This window comes from Acartia tonsa, chromosome 12 (genome assembly GCF_053477335.1).
Source record: "Acartia tonsa isolate MP-2025a chromosome 12, ASM5347733v1, whole genome shotgun sequence".
NCBI lineage: Eukaryota > Metazoa > Arthropoda > Copepoda > Calanoida > Acartiidae > Acartia > Acartia tonsa.
This window is the reverse complement of record NC_137271.1, coordinates 6,195,989-6,222,270: the sequence shown is the minus strand read 5'-3', so window position 1 is coordinate 6,222,270 and position 26,282 is coordinate 6,195,989. Positions and strand designations below refer to the sequence as shown.

Sequence of the window (26,282 nt, the reverse complement as noted above, 5' to 3'; positions counted from 1 at the left end):
TATCCCTTATATCCCTGGTTATTCTATACAAGAAGTTACTTATGTGAATAATTAAATATAAATTCATCATCTCTTGTCTTATCCCTTATATCCCTGGTTATTCTATACAAGAAGTTACTCATGTGAATAATTAAATATAAATTCATCATCTCTTGTCTTATCCCTTATATCCCTGGTTATTCTATACAAGAAGTTACTCATGTGAATAATTAAGCCCTCCTCCAAGGAATTTAAATTTAATTTAAAATCCTCAGCTTTTTACACGGTTCTAGTTAACCTTCTAGCAGGGATATAGGGATAAGTGAGCTGTCGAGAAAGTGGTGAGTTTGGGTCCCTGTAAAAAAGAGACGATAAAAATGATTCCTACTGCTGCTATGAAATTTATGACTGTAAGAAAAAGGTCTTGTAGTAAAATGGCTAGTTGTTTTAAGCTACACTTAGATAAGTTCTAAAGCTAAAAGTTAGAGGTAAAGTTGATGAAGTAGAATGTGCTTTTTAGTATACAAGTGGCTGCGTCCCTAGCATCTACCGACTTTATATTTGAAAGGTTATAGAGAGGCAGAAAATAAAATAGCCCAAAACCATTATAGGACCTATGTGAAGCTTCCCTGAATTGAAGAACTCAATTGGTTCAGTAGTTTTTTTAATCTTATGCTCAGAAAAATAACTTTACAACTTTATATAATAGGATGAAATTTAATTGAAATTGTTATCTAAAAAAGTTATTTAAAAGGGAAAATAAATTATTTTTCATAAGCAAACCATAGTCTTTTCTTTTTCTTTGTCTTCTTTTTCCCCATGCCTTTATTCCTGCATACTCCTACAACAACTATTTTTTTCTAATCCACAATTTAAGTTTTTTGGTACATTAAGAAGTTTAAAAAACATATGTGGATTTTTTTATCTTTTGTGTACGAATCTGTTCTATACGTTTTTTTTCTGTATGATTTTTTAGCAAAGCTTTTATATAATCGTTAATAGTGAAGCTTTTCTACACTTAGGGTAGGTCTGTCCGTCCCAATTTAAATTTTTTTTACTTAAAAGTTTCAAATTGCTGGTTTTATTTCATAGTAAAACCTTCTCTTATTTTCTAACCAATTCTTTTGCAAAAGGGATTGGTGTAGAACTTAAATAGAATTAAAAATCTGTATGTCTATCTTTAAAATATATCCAATGTTAATCTTACAACTGACCAAATGAATACTTTAAAAGTCAAGGATCTTAATTGATAAGGCAAAGCAAACTTCATTCCAAGTACCCAAATTTTTTGATCAATAAACAACATAAAGCGGCTATAATACTTTGGGAACCAGTGTAATCTACAGCAGCCACTACAACCACTCATTTTAGTCTACAGAAGGGATAATTTTGTGTATCATTATTTGGGATGTACATCAATTTATCGGCCATTGTCTTATCACTTTGGATCCCTGATAAAGACTATTCAATTTGTCTAAACTATTTAACAATTATATGAAATGTTTTTTTTTAAAAATTCAATGTACCTTTCCCTGAAATAAACAATGAGTGATTAAGCTATGCTGATTTACATGCTAATGACTGCATTTGACATTGATTATTATTAAATTTACATTATCAAGGGGAAGTTATATCAATTGTATGCAAATAGTAATGAAATAATGGATATAGAATACATGGATATGTTGACAGGAGAAAATTTGTCGTCAGATAAATAACTATATTTGTTTTGAATTCATTTTTTATATCTTCTAAATCAAATGTCATGAAAGCACACTAAAATAGTTTTTATAACGTATATGCTAAAACAAATACTTAATTTTAAATTGCTTTTATTTATATAAATGTGCTAGCGGTTTCACCACTAGCATCTAGTTGCTTAAAATAGCTTAAAACCATACTAAGACCTGTTGAATTAAAATATACAATAATACATAAGTAGCAGGAAAATGAAGGCAAAATGTGCCCTACCAGGGGCGTCCAAGCTTTTTATTTTGGGGGGGTAATTCGGTTCTGGGAGGGTAAAATGGCGCGAGAAGCGCGCCGCAAATTTTTTTTACCCCCCCCAAAATTTTTACCCCAGGGGTAAAATTTGCTTGGGGGGGTAATTACCCCCCTTGAAATCTGTTGGCAGGGGTAAAATTTGTTTACCCCCCCCAAAATTTACCCCCGGGGTAAAATTTTTGGGGGAAGGGGTAAAATGAATAAAAAATTGGGGGGGGGGTATTCGCCCCATTACCCCCCCCCCTTGGACGTCTATGTGCCCTACTCTATGTAAAGAAACATGGACGTTAACAATAATAAATGCACAGCATTTACTTATAACACAAATTAACAAATATGTAAAGAATTGCTTTTTCTTTTCAAAATATAAAGAACTTTTAGAGTACCTTGTTACTGCAGGAATTGTCAAACCATGTTTTGAATCATAAGGACGATTCTAATTTCATGCTAACCGTTCCGCAGATAGACGGACGGAATACACATCATAAGTGTAGAAGAAAAGCTTCGCTTCGAACACTATGTTAGATGCATATTTATGAAAATTTCATCTGATAAGCAGAAGAATAAAAATTGAGAACTTTATGGTTATTTAAATTCATGCACTGTGCACTAGGGGCCAGCTGGATAATTATTGTGCAAAAATATTTAATAAATTAAATTTTACACAAAATTTTAACTTTTTGACTTTTATTTTATTATCATTATAGTATTATTATTATACGATACATGATTTTTTTAGCAAGGCTCAGAGCGTAGTTCATCTGTTTCGTAGCTTTACTGGGGTTAACGAGTAAGGAAATGTGGTGGAATCTTGGATTTGAAATAAATTAAATTTTCTTTTCCCAAAATTGTTTTTTTTATGACACAGTGTGTGTGTGTATTTTTTTGTAAGCATTGCAGCGAGGAGAATCTTCTTTTTATGTTTGTGTTTCTACATTAATCCTAAAAATGTATTATGGAAATAAGCAACAAAATTTTAAAGATATTTCTCGTATTCATTCGAATCCGGTGGATAGGAACCGGTTCTCATCCATACGAAAAAACTATGTCTAGCATCGTATTTTATCCAGCTTTCTACGAATATAGAAATATACAATCATAAGATTAAAACCAGTTTTTTTAGCCGGCGCCTTCGGCACCTCGGGGCTAAAAAAACTAGTTTTAATCTCATAATTGTACTTTCTATATCCGCGGAAAGCCGTTTATAATACGATGCGAGAAATAACTATTCCAGTATGGCTTCGAAACCGATTAATATACGCTGGATTAGAACCGGTTCTGGGCCATACTGAAAAATCATGTATTGTATCGTAGTACATCCAGTTTTCTGCGAATATAAAAATGTATAATCATAAAATTAAAACCTGTTTTGTTAGACTTCGGCATCTCAGGGCTAACAAAACTAGATTTAATCTTATAATTGTATATTTTTGTATCAGCGGAAAACTGTTTATAATACAACACGATAAATAACTATTCTCAAGGTTTTATTTTTCCTTTTATGAACATCTTATATTTCGTTTTTTACTTTTCTTATTGGCGCAATTTTATCGAAATTAATTTGTGTTTTTGGGTATTCTATTTAAACTAAGTGACAAGAACAAAACACAAATTTATAACTGTCGAACATTGTCTAAAAATTAGCTAATATTTTTTTGTTGTTTTAAAAAAATCAGACATATTTTACTTCTAACCTTTCAGTAAGTTGAGAGGGGTATCAAAGAGAAATAATTTAAGAGTAATAATAGACAAGCAAAATGACCGAAAGCAAGTTTAGATGGACCAAAAGTAATTCCAGATAGATATCTTAAGTAGCAACTCAGTAAATAACCTTTTTTCTTTTATTCTTCGCTTTATGGTTTTAGATTAGATGAAGCTCTTTATAGTGCCTATAAAAATTACCTCATACAATACAAATGACCAATGATAGGCCAATACACAGACTAAATTACCAATGACAAGCCAGAATACATTTTAAATGACTAATGGTAGGTCAATATGACGTAATTTTTTCTAGGTACAAAAAAAGCTTCATATTAGATGCTTTATTTATAACCATCCCAAGAAATTTTTATAGACTATCTTATTTAGCAGCTATGGAAATTATTTTCTTCACAGAGCAATCTCCTGAATTGAATATTCCTCTTTAATATTACTCTATGTGATTATTTAAAATTTTACATGCATGCAAATGAAAAAATTATGTACTTTTAACCAGTAGTAGTTGATGCTTCATTTTAAACTCGGACATGCTGGGTAGCTATCTGTCTATCTTGCTATCCTGCTATCTATCTTTCTATCTAGCTATCTTTAAATCATACCATGTATCTATCTGCCTATCCAAAGAAATATCTTAACTTTTAAAAAGTAGTTAATGCTTCATTTTAAACTTGGACAAACTGGCAAGATATCTGTCTATTTTGCTATCCTACTATCTATCTTTAAGTCCTACAATATATCTATCTACCTATCCAATGTAATATCTGAACTTTTAATATGTAGTTGATGCTTCATTTTAATCTCGGACATGATGGCTAGCTATCTGTTTATTTTGCTATCCTGCTAGCTATCTTTAAATCATACGATGTATCTATCTACCGTTCCAATGAAATATCTTAACTTTTAAAAAGTAGTTGATGCTTCATTTAACTCGGACATGCTGACTAGCTATCTATCTATTTTGCTATCCTGCTATCTATCTTTAAGCCCTACAAAATATCTTTTTATCTATATTGGAACTTTTAACCAGAAATAGTTTGATGCTTCATTTTAAACTCGGACATGCTGGCTAGCTATCTGTCTATTTTGCTATTTGATATTTATCTTCTATCTAGCTATCTTTAAATCATACCATGTATCTATCTGCCTATCCAATGAAATATCTTAACTTTTAAAAAGTAGTTGATGCTTTATTTTAAACTCGGACATGCTGGCTAGCTATCTGTCTATTTGCTATTTGCTATCCTTTCTATCTATCTTGATATCCTCAAATGTATCTTTTTTTATCTATCTAATTCAAAATCTGAACCTTTAACAGTAATTGATTGAATTCTATACAAATTTCAAACTCAGACAAGATGCTACCTAACTAGCTCTCTATCTTAATATCCTCCAAAATATCTATCTATCTAACCATGATATATGTTAAATAGCAGTTGATGCCTCATAAATTTAAATTCGGACATAAATTATCTTTTTTCATATTTTCCGTATTTATCTATCTAACCAATTCAAGCTAATATTTTAAGCAATATTTATCTTCTTTTCTAATATCTTTCAATCTCTCTCTCTCTCTCTCTCTCTCTCTCTCTCTCTCTCTCTCTCTCTCTCTCTCTCTCTCTCTCTCTCTCTCTCTCTCTCTCTCTCTCTCTCTCTCTCTCCTCTCTCTCCTCTCTCTCTCTCTCTCTCTCTCTCTCTCTCTCTCTCTCTTTCTCTCTCCTCTCTCTCCTCTCTCTCTCTCTCTCTCTCTCTCTCTCTCTCTCTCTCTCTCTCTCTCTCTCTCTCTCCTCTCTCTCTCACTATCTCTCATAATATTAATAAATCTATCAAACAAAATGTACTTGAATGATTTCACAATGGCAAACAATAAAATAACATATGAAAAGTCTTAACTGTAAATATATCATCGTGTATAATCTACTATAATGATTCTTTATAATATACTAGCGTTTGCGCCCATAGCATCTAGGGATCTTAATTTGGATGGATGGAAGGGAACATAATAATAGGCTAAAACCATCCCTACACTGGAATTTAAATAAAATAGCCTAGAACCATAAAAAGCTTAGTTTAGAGGTAAGCGTTAAGCGAGACCTTATCAGACAAATGAATAAATCTTATTCCTTTAAAATAGGATTACTGTTGTTTTCTATGTCATAAATGAATAAGACGATTCTAGCATTCTAATATTGAAATATGGAAATATTACTGTTGGTTTCTATATTGTTGGGCATTCTTGAGTAGCTATGTAATAAATGGACAATTCTAGCACTCTAATTAAAACTCTATTATAGAAATATTACTGTTGGTTTCTATATTGTTGGTATTCTTGAGTAGATATGTCATAGATGGACGATTCTAGCACTCTAATTAAAAGCTATTATGGAAATATTACTGTTGGTTTCTATATTGTTAGTATTCTGGAGTAGCTCTGTCATAAATGGACGATTCTAGCACTCTAATTAAACTCTTTTATATAGAAATATTAATGCCTCTATACTTTGACTGATTTATTAATATTTACACAAATACCTTATCTTGTTTTAATTAAGCTATTAGATCATGAAGTTTTAAATAGATGGTGAAATATTATTTCATTAATTTCCTCTTTACTTCGTGTTTACTTTTTCAAGACATACATTTTATTTTTCTCATCTCTTTAACATTCCTTTTATCTAATCTCAATTTTTTTTATTTTCTTTTGATTTTGTTCATTTTGTATATTCTTTCCTCTCTCTCTCTCTCTCTCTCTATATATATATATATATATATATTTATATATACATATCTCTCTATCTCTCTCTCTCTCTCTCTCTCTCTCTCTCTCTCTCTCTCTCTCTCTCTCTCTCTCTCTCTCTCTCTCTCTCCCTCTCCCTCTCCCCCTCTCTCTCTCTCTCTCTCTCTCTTTCTTTCTCTCTCTCTCTCCGTCTCTCTCTCTCTCTCTCTCTCTCTCTCTCTCTCTCTCTCTCTCTCTCTCTCTCTCTCTCTCTCTCTCTCTCTCTCTCTCTCTCTAACTTGTATATCTATAGCTAATAACTTTTTTCTCAATATTTGTAGAGCTATAAAGAAATTATCAGTTACTCAGTGAATCTTGAACAGCTGGTTATTAACTTTTAATTTATACAAGGATGACATCATCCATAAATACAAAGCTTAACTAATTAGAAAGTCAGACATACGACCAATAACAATTAAACAAACATAGAGTTACAATTCTATATTTAATTTAGAAGTTTAAATAAAAATACAAAATACAGTAAGCTTACTATAGACATGCTTACATTTTAAAGACTTGACTAAAGAAATGCTTCGTTTTAAACAGTATACTAAAACGTCTCAGGAATCAATGCTCCAAAAATCACGTGATTGATGTTTGATTTGGACATACTGACTTTCTTTATTTAGCTATATTTAGTCTAGAGTTGCTACGCCTTCTGTTACTAAAATCATAAGTTTGAAATCAATAGGATGAATAAAACAATGATAAGACAATGGCCGATAAATTAATGTACATTTCTAATAATGATATACACAATTACCCATTCTGTTGATTAAGATTAGTGGTTAAAACTTTTGAACACACAACATAAAGCACCAACCAATCAAAATTCACTTAAGTCCTTAAAGTTATTAAGCCAACGAATAAGAAAACGTTGTTATAGGACTTTAGGGACTATTGTAATACACATTCCATTCTCTCTCGTTCTTTTCGGTTTTTCTTTAGTTAATCATATATTTTTTCTTCTTCAGATGATGAACCCCCACCCCAGCTAACAGCCAACCCCTCCTTGGACTCAGCCATGTCGGGTACCAGTGTTTCCAGCGGGTTTACCAGTGATCCCACGCCCCCAGGACGGCCGCTGGTCCACTACTCGTATGACAGAAATGATACATGCGAAAATGCTAGTGATGGTAAAGGCAGTGATAAACATAGTGATAATACTATCGGTGATAAAGTGATTGTTGGCAGAAAGTTGCCAGATTATAGGTGCTTATACGATACAACAAAATAAATAAAAACTTTTGCTTTTTTTTGCATTGTTATTGGTTGCTTGTCCTTTTTTGCCTTTGGTTGCTGGTAATTCTTTTGGGAAATATACATGGGATGAAACAATGAACAATACATTGATATACCACAATAATGATAAACAAAATTACCCTTAAATAGATTAACATGTTTGATAGAAAAGTTTTGACAATCAATAAAAGTACAAAAAGTTTTTTAGTCGATAAAAAAGGCAACTTGCTTATAAAAAAAACTTACTATTTTTGTTCATAATGACAATTTTCTTCTTTTTTGTTGCGTTTTAGTACCTTAAAACCAATTCCTATTTTTCAAAAACTTAAATTATTTCAAAAATAAGAGGTCTATAAAAAAACGATTGAACATTTGAATTCTATGGATCATTTTACATCTACTACTTACTAAAAACACGGACTAGCTATTTCTTTAAAAATCAAAAAAAAGTTAGGAAACGTTCTTTAAAATATTTGTTAAATACTTTACAACAATAAAATCAAAATATGATAAAAGGTTCAGGGTTCAGTGGTTTATATTTCCTACAAGAAACGCATACATACATTTAGATCAGGGATCTTAAGGGACACGCCAATGGCATAAAAATTTATATACATCCTTAATGATGATACACATAATTATCTCTTTATTTATATCAATATAATTGATTCAAAAGTTTAAACTCTATTAGTTTGAAACTAACCAATCAAATTCAATAAGAGTCCCAAAGTTGTAAATCCAATAAATAAGAAAACGATAATAAAACTAAAACTTAGGGAACTAGTATAATAAACAGCTCAATGTCCCCTCCCTCCCTATTAAGATACTTTAGTTTATTTGTTATCCATTTATAATATTTGTTGTATATTATTATAATCACCTAAATGATATAGTGATACATCTGGTAATAACCCAAGTGTAAGTAAAGCTATACATGAAAATGCAACTACTACTACTAGTATAAACAATGATGGAGCTATCAAAAAGACAACAAGTGTCCCTGTAGTGGCGGTTAACAGTGGCGGCAAACATGTTAAGGTTAGTTATATAGCTGCTTTGCTTTTATTATACTACTACTTTAAAAAGTAACAGGATGTCTATCTGTATGTGTGTGTGTGTGTGTGTGTGTGTGTTTGTTTGTTTAACCGCTGAACCGATGTGGTTATCCTTTACAGTGAAGCTCTAATAGGTTTGTCGGTTATGCTTCAAAATACATTTTTTGAAAGGTTTCTTGATTTTATAATTTTAAATAATCACATATTTTTCTTCTCTTTTTTGATGACCATTGAACACCTGCTTTAAAACTCATTTTTCCGTTTGTCCATCCATGATTTCATTGTGCTTTGCTACTTATAGATGTTGTCATCCTTTTTTATCAGAATAAATAATACTCTAATAAAGTGAAACTCGTAGCTGGCTAAAATAACGATGCTCCTCATCAACTCCTCTTTATCATATCCCCTCATTTCCTACTGGATGAACGAACTGACCAATAAATGATGTCCATTTTCGCAACCTTAATTGACGATAATTTTCCCCCGGTCATAATATTTTCTTGTATTTTTTTAATGATTTAATATTTTGTGTAGATTCATGACAGTATAGAGGTGCATGAAGCTTCAGATACCAACAGTGAGAGTGATAGAAACAGTGATGCTGAATTTAGAATCAGAAAAATCAGGTAGGATTTAATACCATTCAGGGATCTTAAGGGATAAGAAAATGTATGGTACATTGATGTACATTCTCAATAAGGATTGGTGAAATTGACCCTTCTGTAAATTAAAATCATTGGTTGAATTGTTTAGGTATTGCGCGCTAGTTTGATCGAATCAATCAAGTGACAAAATTTTTTAGTCAACAAATGAGCGAACGTCTTTAAAAATAATTACCTAGATCAATGTTCTCATACATTTTTGTAGCTGTTTAAGCCTTTTTACTATTCTTGATTTTAAATTACTTATTCTCCACAAATCTCCAACCCCCTCACATTCTTTAACTATGTCATATGTATTACTAGCGGTTACACCACCTAGAGGCCTGCAGGGTTACTTGAGGGGGAGGGGGTTCAATTCAACAATATAACAATTTTTTTTGGAGAGGCGATTTAGGCCACTGTGGGCTAGAATTAAATCAAGACAAAAGTAAGTGCCGAGCCCTGGGACCTATGTATGGTGAAAATAGATTTAAAACCATGATGATTCCAGGTAAAAACAAAATATTTCAGCGGGGGCTTTTTGAGAAAATTAGATTTGAAAATTTCAAGTTAAATTTTCACCCCCTTGGAGTTGCCGCATAATCATGTCAAGAAAAGCAAATATTATTTATTGTAAATTTTCAACAACTTTGCTTTTATGAAGTTCTTCTTAAAACCTCTATATATATGATTTATTTTAGGCTGAATTTTCGTGACCTTTGCAAAGCAAGTGATAAAAATGGCCATTTATTAACTCCCTTCAGGAGTGGTTTTATGAAGAACTTTATAAAAGCAAAGTTGTATAAAATTGAAAATAAATAATATTTGCTTTTCTTGTCATGATTATGCGGCAACTCCTAGGGGGTGAAAATTGAACTTGAAATTTTCAAATATAATTTTCTCAAAAAGCCCCCGCTGAAATATTTTGGTTTTACCTGGAATCATCATGGTTTTATGTCTATTTTCACCATGCATAGGTCCCAGGGCTCGGCACTTACCATGCATAGGTCCCAGGGCTCGGCACTTACTTTTGTCTTGATTTAATTCTAGCCACAGTGAGGCGATTTCTCTTGGGAGGGTCCCATAGTTATAAACCATCCCAGGACCTATGAGAAGCTACATTGTAAAGGAGAACCATATTGGTTCAGTGGTTAGTGAAATCTTTCGGTACACACACACACAGATACTGTATCATATGGATATAGAGCAGATATAAATTTGAAATAAACATTATTTAAGTGAATTAGATAATATAATGCATGGTTGATTAATCAAAATCTTGACATATTTCTGTATATATTACATATTGCAATATTTTTGGGCCCTGCTTATGAGAGTCCCATAATTACTGAACCGATTGAGTTCTCAATTTTAAGAACTGCACATAGGTGCCTTGACGGTTTTCAGCTATTTTGTTTTTAGATGTATGACTTAGAATGGTTTTATAGGCTATTTTCTGTCCTTGTTCCCTTTTGAATAAAAAGCCCCTATACACTGAGGGCGCTTTTATGTCCATTTTATGATTGTAGGGGCATACTTTTGCATCTAAACATCATTATGTCATAGTCCAAACTATATATGGTATTAGAACGATATTCATGTATATCACTGATTTATATATTAAGAAGATTCCTTATGCTTAATGTATACATAGAATAGTACATCTGGTACATTTTATATTAAAGAGAAACTTTATAATTTTTCTTTCTTCTATTTCTCATTGGGTCTAGCCGTTTCAGATCTCTTATTTGACAGACATCTCTTAAACAACCTTCTATTACATATAATACTAAGGTTTATAGTTTAGGATTTTGCCAACTACTGAACCGATTAGGTCCACCATTTTAGGGAAGCTCTATAAAGATTCTGTGTTAGTTTTAGGCTATTTTTCTGCCTTACCCCACCATTTCGAAAACAAATATATTCTGGGGGCGCATCTACTATTAAATATTATAGCACAAAAAACCAAACCTAGTAAAAGTGTCTGACTCTGATTATGACGTAAAAAATGAGCCAATGAGAGGCCAGTATACACTGTAATTGACCAATGGTAAAAATTATAGTGGCCTCTCATTGGCTATTTTTTTACGTCATAATCAGAGTCAGACACTTTTACTAGGTTCAAAAAAACCTTCGAAAAAAATACATATTTTCGAGATTTTAAGCAACATACTAACAAACACACGAACATTAAAGTACTTTTTATGTAAGGTATATATTTACCAAAGTACTGGAATGCCCTTTTAATTGCATAACATTTGATTCACACTGCTTGGAACTTCTTAATCTAAACATTATGGGTGTTCTTTCTTTCTAGCATAACATTGTACTTGCAAGTAGTTGGGTGTATGTATGACTGTGAGTGTTAGTCTTTTCTAACACGGGCCAGTATATCGAATTTTACACAATTTTTATCATTTTAAGGCAGGTTTAAGGCTATTAAGTGTCTTTAGTTACTAACAACAAAGATTTTTAAAGAATATTAAAAAAACTTATTAGTTCAATTTAAAAAAATAAATTTAGTCCTTAAACAAAGAATTGACAATCAATTTTCATTTACAGAGTATCTTCACCACTAAAACACAAATTAGCTAATTTTTAAAATAATATTTTTACCCTTTTTGTGAAAACGTCCTGGGCATTATGGTTTGAATGGAGATCAATTAAAAGCCGATTTCGGTTGATTTATTCCAAATATTATCATAATTCAATCCCAGTTTTGGTAGGGATCAAAGCATGGAGGGGGAGAGGACATTGGACTGTTTATTACACTACTCCCCAAAGTTTATAAAGAAGTTTTATTATTCATTGGCCTGAAAACTTTGGAGACTTTTATTGAATTTTGATTTGTTTGGTCTTTAAGTTGAGTGTCCAAACGTTTCAAATACTTACTAAAGAAAGTTGTTATTTTAGTAAAACAATCCATTTTTTCTGATTCTTTTTCATTAGTGGCATCGAAAAATTTAATCATATATGTAACAAGGATGACAACATCCATAAAAGCGAAGCACTGAAACGGTAGGACAAACGGACATTAACACTTGTATAGTGTCTGAACTGAATAATCAGAATATAAAAGTATCGAAAGAGTCGAAGCAAAATTGTAAGTAAATTTGTTGAAAAACTGCTTGGTACAGGATAATGTTTATGGACATACTTACATTTTTAGGACTTGATTATAGAGTTGCTTCGCTTATAATATTGTACTTTGTTGTCCCAGGAATCAATATACCAAAAATCAGATCAAACGGATGATTAGATCACATAAAAATTTGTTGTTAAAAAAGTAGAAAAATCAACATGTTTAAAATGGACGTACGGACATTTTGGTAATGATTATAGAGTTGCTACGCTTTCTAAATCGTACCTAACTACTACAGGAATCATCATGCAAAGTTTGAAATCAATAGGACAATTCTAACCTGCCTAAATTAACGAATAAAAGCTATCTATCTCGGACGGACGGATGTACGGACGGACGGACGGACGTACGGACCGACCCTAATTATAGAAAAGCTTCGCTTTTAAAAAGGCACAAAAGGCGAAAAATGAGAATAGTATATAAATTTTTAGGGATCTATTTCTCGTATATAAAAGACCATGTGTAAATGCATTGTTTCTTTTCTGTCTTTTGAAGCTAAAGATCTTAAAATGGCATTAAAAATTTATTTTTAACATAGTTAATGCATTCCAGTATTTTTAAAGGAAAATGAAGGAAAAAAAACTCATGGAATTGGTTCCTTTTTTGTTGGCTCAGGACCCTCGTGACCAATAAATATGGAATTAGTCCCAGAATTTTCCTTTTGGGAGTGGATGGTAAATCATTAGTCATTGATATTCCATTTTGGCGAAAACTGAAATAAAAAAGTTGAAGAATTGGTCCCTGTTTTGTTAGATCGAGCCTTTTAGACCCTCGGGAACGAATAAATAAGGAATTAGCCCCAGAAGTTTCCTTTTGGAAGTGGATAGTAAATCATTTTCCAGCATGGCTTCGAAACCAATTGATATCCGTTGGATCAGAACTGGTTCTCATCCATACTGAAAAATCATGTATAGCATCGTATGAAAGACATTTTTTAACGAATCTTAACTTGACCCCTCGGGGCTAACAAAACTGGTATAAATCTTATAAATTTTCATTTTAATATACGCGTAAAAATGTCTAATAAATAACTAATAATAAATAAGAATTGAAAAGGGCACTAAATAGTAGAAACAAAACAAAATAAGTTTTTTGGGGGATCCATAAATCAAAATTTAATAGACCGTGTGATAATGTGTTGATGGCTATTTTCTCACCAGGGGGTTCTTTACCTTTTTTTTTATCAAATCACGCAAAATTTTATTTTAGCCATATAATAGTTATTTATCGCATTTGTGCTATAGATAGTTTTCCGCGGATATTAAAATATTATTACTATACATGATTTTTCGGTATGGCTAAGAACAGGTTCTAATCCAGCGAATATCATTCGTTTTCTAAAATACATTTACAGTTTCACTCAAAGTGCTTATGGAGCATAGAAATCCCTTTTATTTTTAAAAATAACAAATAAAATGGGGGGGGGGGGATGGAGGGATTTTTCCCTGCTTAACCTCTGAGCGGAGCAATAGCCCATTGGAGCCTATACCTACGGGACTACCTAGTATCCAATATAACAAAACATAACCTAACATAACAAAGAAATACAACACCTCCTTATTATTAATTTATCTCAAATATTAAGTAGATGGTTTTTGTACTCAACTAGGTACTTTTAGGGAAATCGCCATTTTTTTTTTAATTAATATTTTGCAACTCGACTTATCTATTAATAGGTAATGTCCGTAAATCAGTCAAAAATCGTCGTTCTTACTAAGAAAGTAAAAGAAATTGACTTATTTAATTTTACAAATCATGTGTCTTTTTTAAATTGATGAAATTTTATTTATATATAGTAAATTGGTGGAATTGATTAAACACCTTTTCATGAGTGATTTAGGACGAAATGTGGAAAACGCGCGTATTTCCAACAAATCCGCGAAAAATAGTAGAAAACCATAATAATTTACAGTCCAATACCCCCTCAATTCCTAGCTCATCGTTGATTAAAAAAATTAATATCATTCGCTTGTGAATTATAAGGTCGATTAATAAATGATGTAGAATTCATACAACTAAATGTCCTAAGTGGTGGATACCCTTTTCGTCTGCTATCAAGTTTCTTTCTGTCCTAGTGTAGGGACTCTGCTGTTATATTAGCTGATTTCAAAGACCCAATGCAAAATATGGACAGGGCCTCCGCACAGTTACGTATAGCTCATGTCACCTCTTTGCTTTTACTTTTATACAATAATAAGCAATTTATCATAACAACTTCTACAAGCGTGTGTATGTGTACTGGTCTGTACATGTTAGTTTTTGTATTAAAAGAAGATGTAAGGAAACCGATTCAAAGACGTCCAAGTTTTGTTAGGGGTTTTAAAGGTTTGATGAAGACAATCAAATGTATTTGAAACAAGGTAGCTGGTCACAAACGGACAAAGTGAGTTATAAAGCAGATGTTCAGTTCTCATAACATTGGAAAAAAGAGAGAAAATAAATAAAAGAGAAATGAAACATGACCCACAGACAGACGAAAAAAGCAATGTATAGATTAGATGTCAATGTGTCACTGTAATCTTCACTAAAATTTCAGCTGTCTATCTTCAATGTCAGTCGAGAAATTTAAATTTCCCTCATAGCATTACTGACTGACTTAACAGACGGATGGACAGACAAAGTAGCATCGCTACTAATTTTTTTGACGAGTTTACTGGGACACCTAGTAGAGGCATCACCAATCTTGAAATTGTTCTTAATTTGTGTGGAGAATTTACAATGAATGCTTTAATGCGCAGTCATTTTGTGCTCGTATGATTTATAGGCCCAGTTTAACCTCATAATTTTAATGAATAAAAATTTTAAATCTTACCTATCGGTTTAGAATTTGTTGTGTGTTATGATTTCAAGAGCCCTCTAAATAGAGAATAATTTGTGGAGGAGGGGTGTTTTTAAAAAGATTAAAGGGGTGCCTGTACCACCTTCAAAAAACTAGGGGGCTCTAATTTCAATGGGGGTAGGGAAAAAATCTTATACACATATTTTTCCCCCAATTTTTTTTGGTGGGGTAAAACCTTTCAAGTCCACGTAAATATAAGATGAATATTATAAGTAAACCATTTCCTTCAAATAATTGATCACATTGTGACAGTTTAGGTTTGTATGTTAGGAGCAAAATAAATAGGCTTCAGCAATGTTCCCCCCCCCCCCTAAGTCTAGTTTTGCATTTGTTTCTTGGTTCATTACAATAAGTCATGTATGGTTAGGTTATACAACTTATTTATTCAGTAAGGAGGGGAAAGATCAGTGCTTAACTGACCAATTTTGTGAAATCTAATAAAAAGGGACGGGATATATTCTTTTTAAAAAGCTGGTCTATGTTTAGAACGGCACCTTGTTAAATATTCCAACAACAAATCTTTTAATTTGTCATTTCAAAAATGTTCGTGGCCTTAAATGTTTTTTAGGGCCTTCAAAACAATTTTTAGGTTAGAATACCATGATTAGAAAGTGTACCACTTATGACAACCCCCTATTGATGTTTTGAATCCCTAATAAGTTGTTAATTTGTTAATTATTTTGATATATTTTACCCCTATGGGGCTCTGATACCCACATTAAATCAGAATTCACCCCTTTGCTCTCTATCCCCCCTTTATCCATGTTGACATGTTTTATTGTCGACTACATAGACTTTTAAAAGTGTTTATAAATGTCATAAGAACTACATGCTGTTCTAAGAGCCAGGGGCGTCCAAGCTTTATTTTTTGGGGGGGGTAAAATTTTTTTTAAGGGGTGGGTAATTCGTTTTAAATGGCGCGCGAAGCGCGCCGCAAATTTTTTTTGCCCCCCCCAAAATTTTTACCCCGGGGTTAAAATTTGCTGGGGGGGGGGGGGTAATTACCCCCCTGAAATCTGTTGGCAGGGGTAAATTTACCTACGGCACCCCCAAAATCGTTTGGGGGGGGGGGGGGGTAATCGCCCCATTACCCCCCCCCCCTTGGACGTCTATGCTAAGAGCTAATTCATATTATATTTTCGACTTACAGAGATTTGATAGAAGTCAAATTCATCGCTATTCTAATACTAAAAAGTCATATTGTGATAAAAGCAACACTTTAATTAGCTAAATGTAAAAGGCGACAGTTTTGAGCAAGACGATTCCTGTGACGTCATATGTGACAGTTTGGGGTTTGTCTTTATAAAAGGCGCTTTAACATTGGGAGAGATTTGGCACTACACTCACCAAAAAAAGAAAATGTGTCCATTTTTATTCTTGTGCTAGTACAAAGACTTTGGAAATATTTCAAAGATGTCTTGAATTTGTCCCCAAACTAGTACATAAAAATTCAAAACAAAACCTTTTGTATAAAGAAGCAAGGATTTTTCGTGAAGTTTTTGCAAATGAGGTTGTACTTTTTAAGAAATCAAGTTGCTGTACATGTGAGCATATTGAGGTTATTATTTAAAGGGATAGAAAATAGACACAAAAATAGCATTAAACCATCCAAAGGCTTAACCTAAAATATCCTAAAATAATCCTAGGATCCATGAGAGGATCTACTAAAATGAGAACTTAATCGATGAAACGAAAAAACCCACTAATTTATATAATAGGATAGAATTTCATGAGATGGCTTTTTGCTATTTATAGAAAACATACCACTGAAATGTAGTGCCTTAATTAATTCGGAAAATATCACGTGGTTATTAGCTGTCGTTGGTGGGCAACATATCGTAAAATTGATGACCTCTCCATTTGCCCCCCAAATATTATTTAAGATTTATTTCACTTCTTGGTTATACCTTATATCTGAGCTGGATCTTTAAATCATTTAGTGGTGAGCCATATCGATGTGAGTCGAACCAACCTGACTCACCCCGATCTGGCTCACTTCTCCGGCCCACCCCGATCTGGCTCACCACTAAAACGATTTAAAGATCCAGCTCTGATATAGAAAAGCCGGGAACCAAATTAATTGTAGAGACACTATGCACTGTAAGATCTATTGTTTCAAACCAAATTAATTGTAGAGACACTATGCACTGTAAGATCTATTGTTTCAAACCAAATTACTTGTAGAGACACTATGCACTGTAAGATCTATTGTTTCAAACTAATTGTAGAGACACTATGCACTGTAAGATCTATTGTTTCAAACTAATTGTAGAGACACTATGCACTGTAAGATCTATTGTTTCAAACTAATTGTAGAGACACTATGCACTGTAAGATCTATTGTTTCAAACTAATTGTAGAGACACTATGCACTGTAAGATCTATTGTTTCAAACTAATTGTAGAGACACTATGCACTGTAAGATCTATTGTTTCAAACTAATTGTAGAGACACTATGCACTGTAAGATCTATTGTTTCAAACTAATTGTAGAGACACTATGCACTGTAAGATCTATTGTTTCAAACTAATTGTAGAGACACTATGCACTGTAAGATCTATTGTTTCAAACTAATTGTAGAGACACTATGCACTGTAAGATCTATTGTTTCAAACTAATTGTAGAGACACTATGCACTGAAAGATCTATTGTTTCAAACCAAAGTAATTGTAGAGACACTATGCACTGTAAGATCTATTGTTTCAAACCAAATTAATTGTATAGACACTATGTACTGTAAGATCTATTGTTTCAAATTAATTGTAGAGACACTATGCACTGTAAGATCTATTGTTTCAAACCAAATTAATTGTAGAGACACTATGCAATGTAAGATCTATTGTTTGAAACCAAATTAATTGTAGAGACACTATGCACTGTAAGATCTATTGTTTCAAACCAAATTAATTGTAGAGACACTATGCACTGTAAGATCTATTGTTTCAAACCAAATTAATTGTAGAGACACTATGCACTGTAAGATCTATTGTTTTAAACGCCGTTTTGTCTTCTTTACAAAGATTATAAACGTGCCTGCATTTTAACGCCAGGGAAAAGGGACAGGCAATATTTGAGGAAGGGGTGAATATTAACTCCCCCTGCCCCCATCCAGTGGTTAGCGATATCCTATATCACAAACATGTCTGTTATATTTGGTTAATCAAATACTACCATTTAAATATATCAGCTACATACTAAATTATCGATTAAAATTATTAAATTGTATGGAAAAATATATGAGACTTATTACTGCAGCAACTTATGCAAGTTTTTATCCTTGCTTATAGATCATTTCCCGTTTTTGTAAGCTCTGTTATTGTACATATTTCCTCTGCTTTTAACAAATTTTTGGCTAATATTCCTTTAACTTTTTGTGAACAAACCACCCTCCCCCCCATCCCTTTTTTCCAAATAAAAAGTGTTTCTAATCATTGAATTAAAAGAATAGAGGGGGCAAGCCCTATATATAACTCTGCCAACTTGGCGGAGACCTTGTCACGATTTTGTATTGGGTCTTTGAATCAGTTATAGCGACGGAAATATAAATACATCCGAGATGTACAAAAGATAGAAAGGAATTTTCTAGAATTCGAAAAGGGTCTCCAAAACTTGGGTCAGGTAGTTTTCTTAAAAACTTTTTAATTCATGGCAATAATTTCCTATGGATAGTTGAACACTAAACCCGAGATGCTAATTTAATATTTGATCAGGTTGATTACAGATTAGGATAGCCCTGGAGGGCTATGCTCACAGTGTCTAGGAAAAAAGTTTAATTTGATATTTAGTATGCATTGAGGGAGGGGGGATAGGAGAGCAACAAGCAATAATTGGCATCTTACTTAATTTTTGTGGTGTTTTCTCATTCCGCGATTGCCTGAATTTTTTTTTATATCAAATTTTATGATATTCTGTAAACAAATTTTGATCATAACTAATCATAATTAGCAACATTTTTTTGCAACTTTTTTATATATCCTTCATGGCTATTCAAAAAACACCTTTTTGGTTGAATTATTTGCACACCAAAATTTAAAGAGCTGTTTAGTATGTTGTATGTAGTAATTTTATTTAAATGCTGGATTTTAATTTGGAAACACACAGCGATCTAAAGGGATAAGACAATGGCCAATTAATTTATGTACATCCCAAATAATCCCCAAAATTACTCCTTCTATAGATTACAATTAGTGGTTGAAACGTTTGTACAATCAACTTAATAAACCAACGAATCAAAACTCATTAAAAGTCCTCAAAGTTGTTAAGCCAACGAATAAGAAAACATTATTAAAAAACTTTGGGGACTAGTGTAATAAATAACCCATGGTACCTTTCCTTCCCGGGAATGATATACTATAATTGTAAAAAAAAATTAGTTAATTAATTTCAAAATAGTGGCTTCGCACGTAGCCTCCAGGAGCTTTGTGACAAAATAGAATATAACCTAAAACTATCTTAGGATCAATAGGAATCTTCTGTAACAAGTGCAAACCAATCGAACTAGCCATTTCAGAGATCTTTTGCAAAAAAAAACAATAACAAGACCGTTAACATTTTTTTTGAAGTTAGGCAAAATTTTAGGACTTCTTTGTTTTAGGACTGCCTTTCTTTTCTTCAGCTTAAATTAATTAAATTTCTTTTTAGAAAAATATAGGAAATTTAAACTAATACAAATTATTGCTCTGAATTTTCATGATATACATGGTGCATTATTTGCCAAATGTACCACTTTTCTGCACTACCTCTCCGATTTTGTTAATACTCTATATTTTGGTCCGTTGGGTCATTCAAGGATGCTGGATGGCCAAAAAAAAGTTTCAGAGTCCCTGGATGTCTAGATATCTAGCTATCTATGAAGGTAGGTAACAAAAATGTAAAAAACACCCATTTTTTCACAATTTTAAAAATAAATTTTTTCATCAATCTTACATCCGATCTATACATTTTATACACCAAAATGATCGTTTATTCATGTAAAAAGCGCACATAATGCTATTTTGGCCAAAACTCTAATTTTACAGGGTGTCCAACAAAAAGTGTATTTTGGATATCTAGCGTAATACCCAAAATACCTGTCTGAAAAAAATCATTTTTTTTTGGCCTAAATCCTGTGTTTTAGCTGTGTGCATATGTGGTATATAACGGTTTGGACCACCCGGGACTTAAAGGTTGTCAAATTTCACTTTGGAACACCCTGTAAATGTGATTTTTGCGTCTGTAGAGCTAAAACTTGGTCCAAATTGGCTATTTTTTTCAAATTACTCTAATATGTGTTTTAGTATGTTTGGCCATAGTGTTTTCTGACCAGATCAATACTTTCATATTTTTTGGACACCCTGTATTTTCAAAAAAAGAGAAAATTTTTTTTTGTTTTTTTAAAATTTTTTTTCTATTTTTAAGTTACTTAAAACTGTCATATAGATACAGATTTTGACTAATAACAATAATATTTGCCTATTTTACAATTTTTTACACTTTTGGGACACCCTGTCCATGTTTTTGAAAAATGATGGTTTTTGCCCATTTTTTGGGGGAAGGAGTCGATTTAGGGCCATAGACTATTTTTTCATTTTTGTAGAACTTTTCATTACACATCATTTGTTATTTATGCAAAAACCGCAAAAACCGAATCGTTTTGCGGTTATTCACCGCAAAAGGCGGAATTTTTTTACGTTTTTGCTGTTCCGGAGGTTGTAATGGGCATTTGTGGTAAGAAAATGTTGATTTATCGTAATTAGCAACATTTACCTCCCTCTTAAATACTTTTATTTAGGTAATTTAATTTACTAAATTTCATATTAAGTAAAATTTTTTGTGCAGCTAACCGTTTTTCGTCGAGATGGATTTCAATTGTTAAAACAAGAAAATGAAGTGAATATAACATAAATAATTGCTATAACATAAGTGATAAAAGAAACTTAAATCATGTGCATTTGAAATTCCTTTTGACAAAAATCGGTTGGATATACAAACAAATTTACTTCACATGAAATTTAGTAAATTAAAATGCCTAAATAAAAGTATTTCACAGTTATCTTGATAAATCAACGTCTTCTTACCACAAATGCCCATTAGAACCTCCGGAACGGCAAAAACGTAAAAAATTTTTTGCGGTTTTTGCATAAATAACAAATGATGTGTCTTGAAAAGTTCTACAAAAATGAAAAAATAGTCTATGGCCCTAAAACGACTCCTTCCCCCCAAAAATGGGCAAAAACCATCATTTTTCAAAAACATGCACAGGGTGTCCCAAAAGTGTAATAAATTGTAAAATAGTCAAATATTATTGTTATTAGTCAAAATCTGTATCTATATGACAGTTTTAAGTAACTTAAAAATAGAAAAAAAATTTAAAAAAAACAAAAAATTTTTTTCTCTTTTTTTGAAAATACAGGGTGTTTAAAAAATATGAAATATTGATCTGGTCAGAAAACACTATGGCCAAACATACTAAGACACATATTAGAGTAATTTGAAAAAAATAGCCAATTTGGACTAAGTTTTAGCTCTACAGACGCAAAAATCAAATAATGCACCACATATATATATTTGTATAAGACTTGTAAAATCATCATTCAGATTTTTGTTTCAACTTTTTAAGAATTTAAACAAAGAATAGAACTGCAAAATTCCATTTTTTAACTATTGAACTTAAATTTCCTAGACGAGCGCCGAAACCTTCATATAAATTAAAATGAAATAAAAATAAGGGGGTTAATATTGTAAGCCTTACTTTATGGTAGGTTATATTAGGTATTATATTTATATTAGGTAGCTCTGAAGGGTTAGGGCATCTCAATTATGGCCCCCGGCAGGGGTTGGGGCCTGGGCATACAGAAGAGAAATAACCCCTTTTCATATAGAATTTATCTAAATACTAAATTGGGTTATTGTGCACACTAGGAACTTTGAAGGAAGGCAAACCCACTTGATAAAAAAAATAATGTGTAGCTCCACCAATTACTGACTGAACTCAACAGACATTTAACTTGACTTTTACACAGTTTTGCACAAGTCTTTACCATAAAAAGTTAATTATTTTTTGGGGTTTTTAACTTTTTAACAGATTATAACATTTTTTTGTTCGTTCATGAAAAGTACGACAAAATTTTAAATTTAAAACAATTTTCAAGGAAAGACTGATAGAGATCTTCGAAATAAAAAAATTAACATATCTTCTGGGTTAGTTTATTAAGCTTTTTTTTCTAAAAAATTTAGTTTTAGGATTTCTACAGACTATTTAACTGCTCCTTCGTATACATGCAAAGCCTTCAGCCCATGGATGTCCAACAATGGGGGGAGGGGGGGGGGGTAAAGGGTTGATTACCCTCCCTTAAACTTTGAAACCTTTAATTTTATCCCCTTAAAATTGTAATAAATACATTAGATTAACCCCCTCAATACTTTGAAACTACTCAGTTTACCCCCCTCAAAATAAAAAAAAGCTTTGACGTCCCTGACTGCTTCACCACTAGTTATAACATAGCTTAAAGAGTATGCAATGCTAATTCAAAGAAAATTTTTAGCCGTTTTAAAGATATTTAATAACAAATAAACAGACAAACCAATATCTCACTACTTTATTATTAAAAATAACCTTTGTTTCAGGCGAGAATCACAAAACACCACAACGAAGAAAGAAATTATTGGTAAGTGAAATTTAAACATTAACAATTTTCAGAAACACTTTACCTTGTTGTTCTAGGAATCATTATTAAAAAATGTCAATGAAATTGTTGCAAAAAATTTAGAAAAATCAACATGTTTTGAATGAACCAAAAGACTTTCTAGTAATGATTTTAGAGTTGAAAAACTTTCTGCATTGTATCTTACTCTTACAAGAATCATTTTGGCATGTTTTAAATTGCAAGGCCAATTCAAACATGCCTAAATTAAGAGCTATCCGTTATGGATGACAAAAGACCAACGACACTAAATATGAAAAAGCTTCACTGTTAAAAAGATATTAATGATAATATATTGTTATCATAAAATACAATTTATTTAAAAGGCTGTTTTAATGATATAATTTAAATTAAAAACTACTCAACTTATTTGGACCTACCATAATCATAAAAAACTTTACTGTTAAAAAGATATTAATAATAATATATTGTTATCATAAAATACAATTGTATTTTAAAGGATGTTTTAATGATATAATTTAAATTAAAAACTACTCAACTTATTTGGAATTATCGCATTAAAAATTAAGGACAACAGGCCTTAAATAAAAATAAATATGTCCATGCGTTGTAACTTTATTATAATTGCAGAGTATCCAAAGTTTTTAACTAACAATAGCTAGATTATGTAACTTTGGGTAATGTCTTTAACAGTCCATTGTCCTCTTCCTGCCTGTTCTTGATTATTTTAAAAGCTTAAAAATTAAGTTTTTAACCATCAAATGATAGAATATATTATGCATGTTAAACTTTGGGTACCAGTTTTTTTTCCATTGTCCCCCTCCTCCCATTTCGTTGTTATTTTTAAATATGTTTTAAATTATTAGCTGTTTTGTATTTTGTGACTGAAGTATTTCTTTATTGTAAAGAACCTAATTCAATTATAAAGAAAAGGGACTAGAATCCGAAAAAAATATTATTAGATTAAAAAAGATTCAAGAAATTTTGAAAGTTAGATATTTATGCATATCCCAGCTGTCTTTTGCCTGTTTTTGAGCCAATGCATTCCTATTCACACTTATTTTAATATCCCTTTTCATAAACCTACACATGTAGGTTTTTCTTTAGTAGCTATATCCCTGTACAAGTACCTACACATTCTACGCATGTAGGTTTTTCTTCAGTAGCTTTATCTCTGTCCAATACCTACACATCCTACGCATGTAGGTTTTTCTTTTGTAGCTATATCCCTGTCCAAGTACTTACACATCATATACATGTAGGTTTTTCTTTAGTAGCTTTATCACTGTCCATGAAGCTGTACATCCTACACATGTAGGTTTTTCTTCAGTAGCTTTATCACTGTCCATGAAGCTACACATCCTACACATGTAGGTTTTTCTTTAGTAGCTATATTCTGTACAAGTACCTACACATCCTACACATGTAGGTTTTTCTTTAGTAGCTATATCCCAGTTCATATACTTACACATCCTACACATGTAGGTTTTTCTTCAGTAGCTTTATCACTGTCCATGAAGCTGTGCATCCTACACATGTAGGTTTTTCTTCAGTAGCTTTATCCCTGTCCATGAAGCTATACATCCTGTGCATGTAGGTTTTTCTTCAGTAGCTTTATCCCAGTCCATGTACCTACACATCCTACATATGTAGGTTTTTCTTCAGTAGCTTTATCCTAGTCCATGTACCTACACATCCTACGCATGTAGGTTTTTCTTCAGTAGCTATATCCCTGTCCATGTGCCCTAAACATCCTACACATGTAGGTTTTTCTTTAGTAACTATATCCCTGTCCATGAACCTACACATCCATATGTAGGTTTTTCTTTAGTAGCTATATCCCAGTCCATGTACTTACACATCCTACACATGTAGGTTTTTCTTTAGTAGCTATATTCTGTACAAGTACCTACACATCCTACACATGTAGGTTTTTCTTTAGTAGCTATATCTCTGTACAAGTACCTACACATCTTACGCATGTAGGTTTTTCTTTAGTAGCTATATCCCAGTCCATGTACACATCCTACACATGTAGGTTTTTCTTTAGTAGCTATATCCCAGTCCATGTACTTACACATCCTACACATGTAGGTTTTTCTTTTGTAGCTTTATCCCTGTCCATGAACCTACACATCCTACGCATGTAGGTTTTTAGGTTTAGGGCGGGGTGCACCAGAACTATTTATGTATCAATACTAATTAAACTATTTAATTAACATTCTGTCAGAGGCACATGGATGTGACACTTCAAGAATAAAAATATCTCCGTTTATTATCGTGTTTTAATCCATGGATTTTAAGGTATAAGACAAATTGATATGTAGTCACAATTTTGAAAAACATAATTACCACTACTTTATATCAAAGTTACATTAAAATGTTTGGCGATTATTATTTTGAACTTGCAAAGAATTAATCAATTTATTTATTTTTAAATCGAAGCTTTTCCATAATTAGGGTTGGTCCGCCCTTGCGTCACAGACAGATAGCTCTTTTCGTTAATTTAAATAGGTTAGAATTGTTCTGTTGATTCCAAACTTTGCATGGTGATTCCTGTAGTAGTTAGGTATGATTTAGAAAGCAACTCTATGTCCGTTACCAGAATTTTAAACTTTTTCAACTTTTTAGCAACAAATAATCATGTGATAAAATTATCAGATTGATAGGATTTTTGGAATACTGATTCCTAGGAAAACAAAGTACAATGTTATAAGCGAAACATCTCTATAATCAAGTCCTCAAAATGTAACAATATCCTGTATTTACATAGTTTTTCAACAAATTTACTTACAATTTTGTTTCTACTTTTATACATTTATATTCTGATTATTTAGTTCTGATACTCTTCAAGTATTAATGTTTGTTTGTCTTACCTTACCGTTTCAGAGCTTCGCTTTTATGGATGTTGTCATCCTTGTTTTTTTTTATATTTTTTTTGGTTGTAATTGTAGATAATTAATTGTAATAATTAAGATAATTATTTTATTATTAGATAGATTTCTTGTGTAGATTTTGAAATTAATAAAGAATTTAATATAAATATAGGGATAAAACCTTACCAGAATAATCTTATCTGTTTTATAACTTACCATAATTCCGTTATAAATTATTGAATATGATTCTTATTTAGTTTTGAATTGTGTTTGATATCGACCTTATGATCTGAATTTAAGAAGCACAACAATTATCATTGATACCTCCCTCTCTCTCTCTCTCTCTCTCTCTCTCTCTCTCTCTCT

At 31.9% G+C, this 26,282-nt stretch overlaps 1 protein-coding gene across 1 annotated transcript in view; it reads left to right on the top strand.

Annotated features, from left to right (window-relative positions):
* LOC145333519 (uncharacterized) overlaps positions 1-26,282 on the top strand; it is a 109,106-nt gene that overhangs the window by 8,214 nt on the left and 74,610 nt on the right. Inside the window, exons 2-5 of the mRNA XM_080178678.1 lie at positions 7,453-7,690; positions 8,614-8,758; positions 9,310-9,401; positions 23,003-23,043. Coding sequence (XP_080034804.1) covers positions 7,503-7,690; positions 8,614-8,758; positions 9,310-9,401; positions 23,003-23,043 — 466 coding nt within the window. The 5' untranslated portion in view covers positions 7,453-7,502. The remainder of the gene's footprint in view (positions 1-7,452; positions 7,691-8,613; positions 8,759-9,309; positions 9,402-23,002; positions 23,044-26,282) is intronic.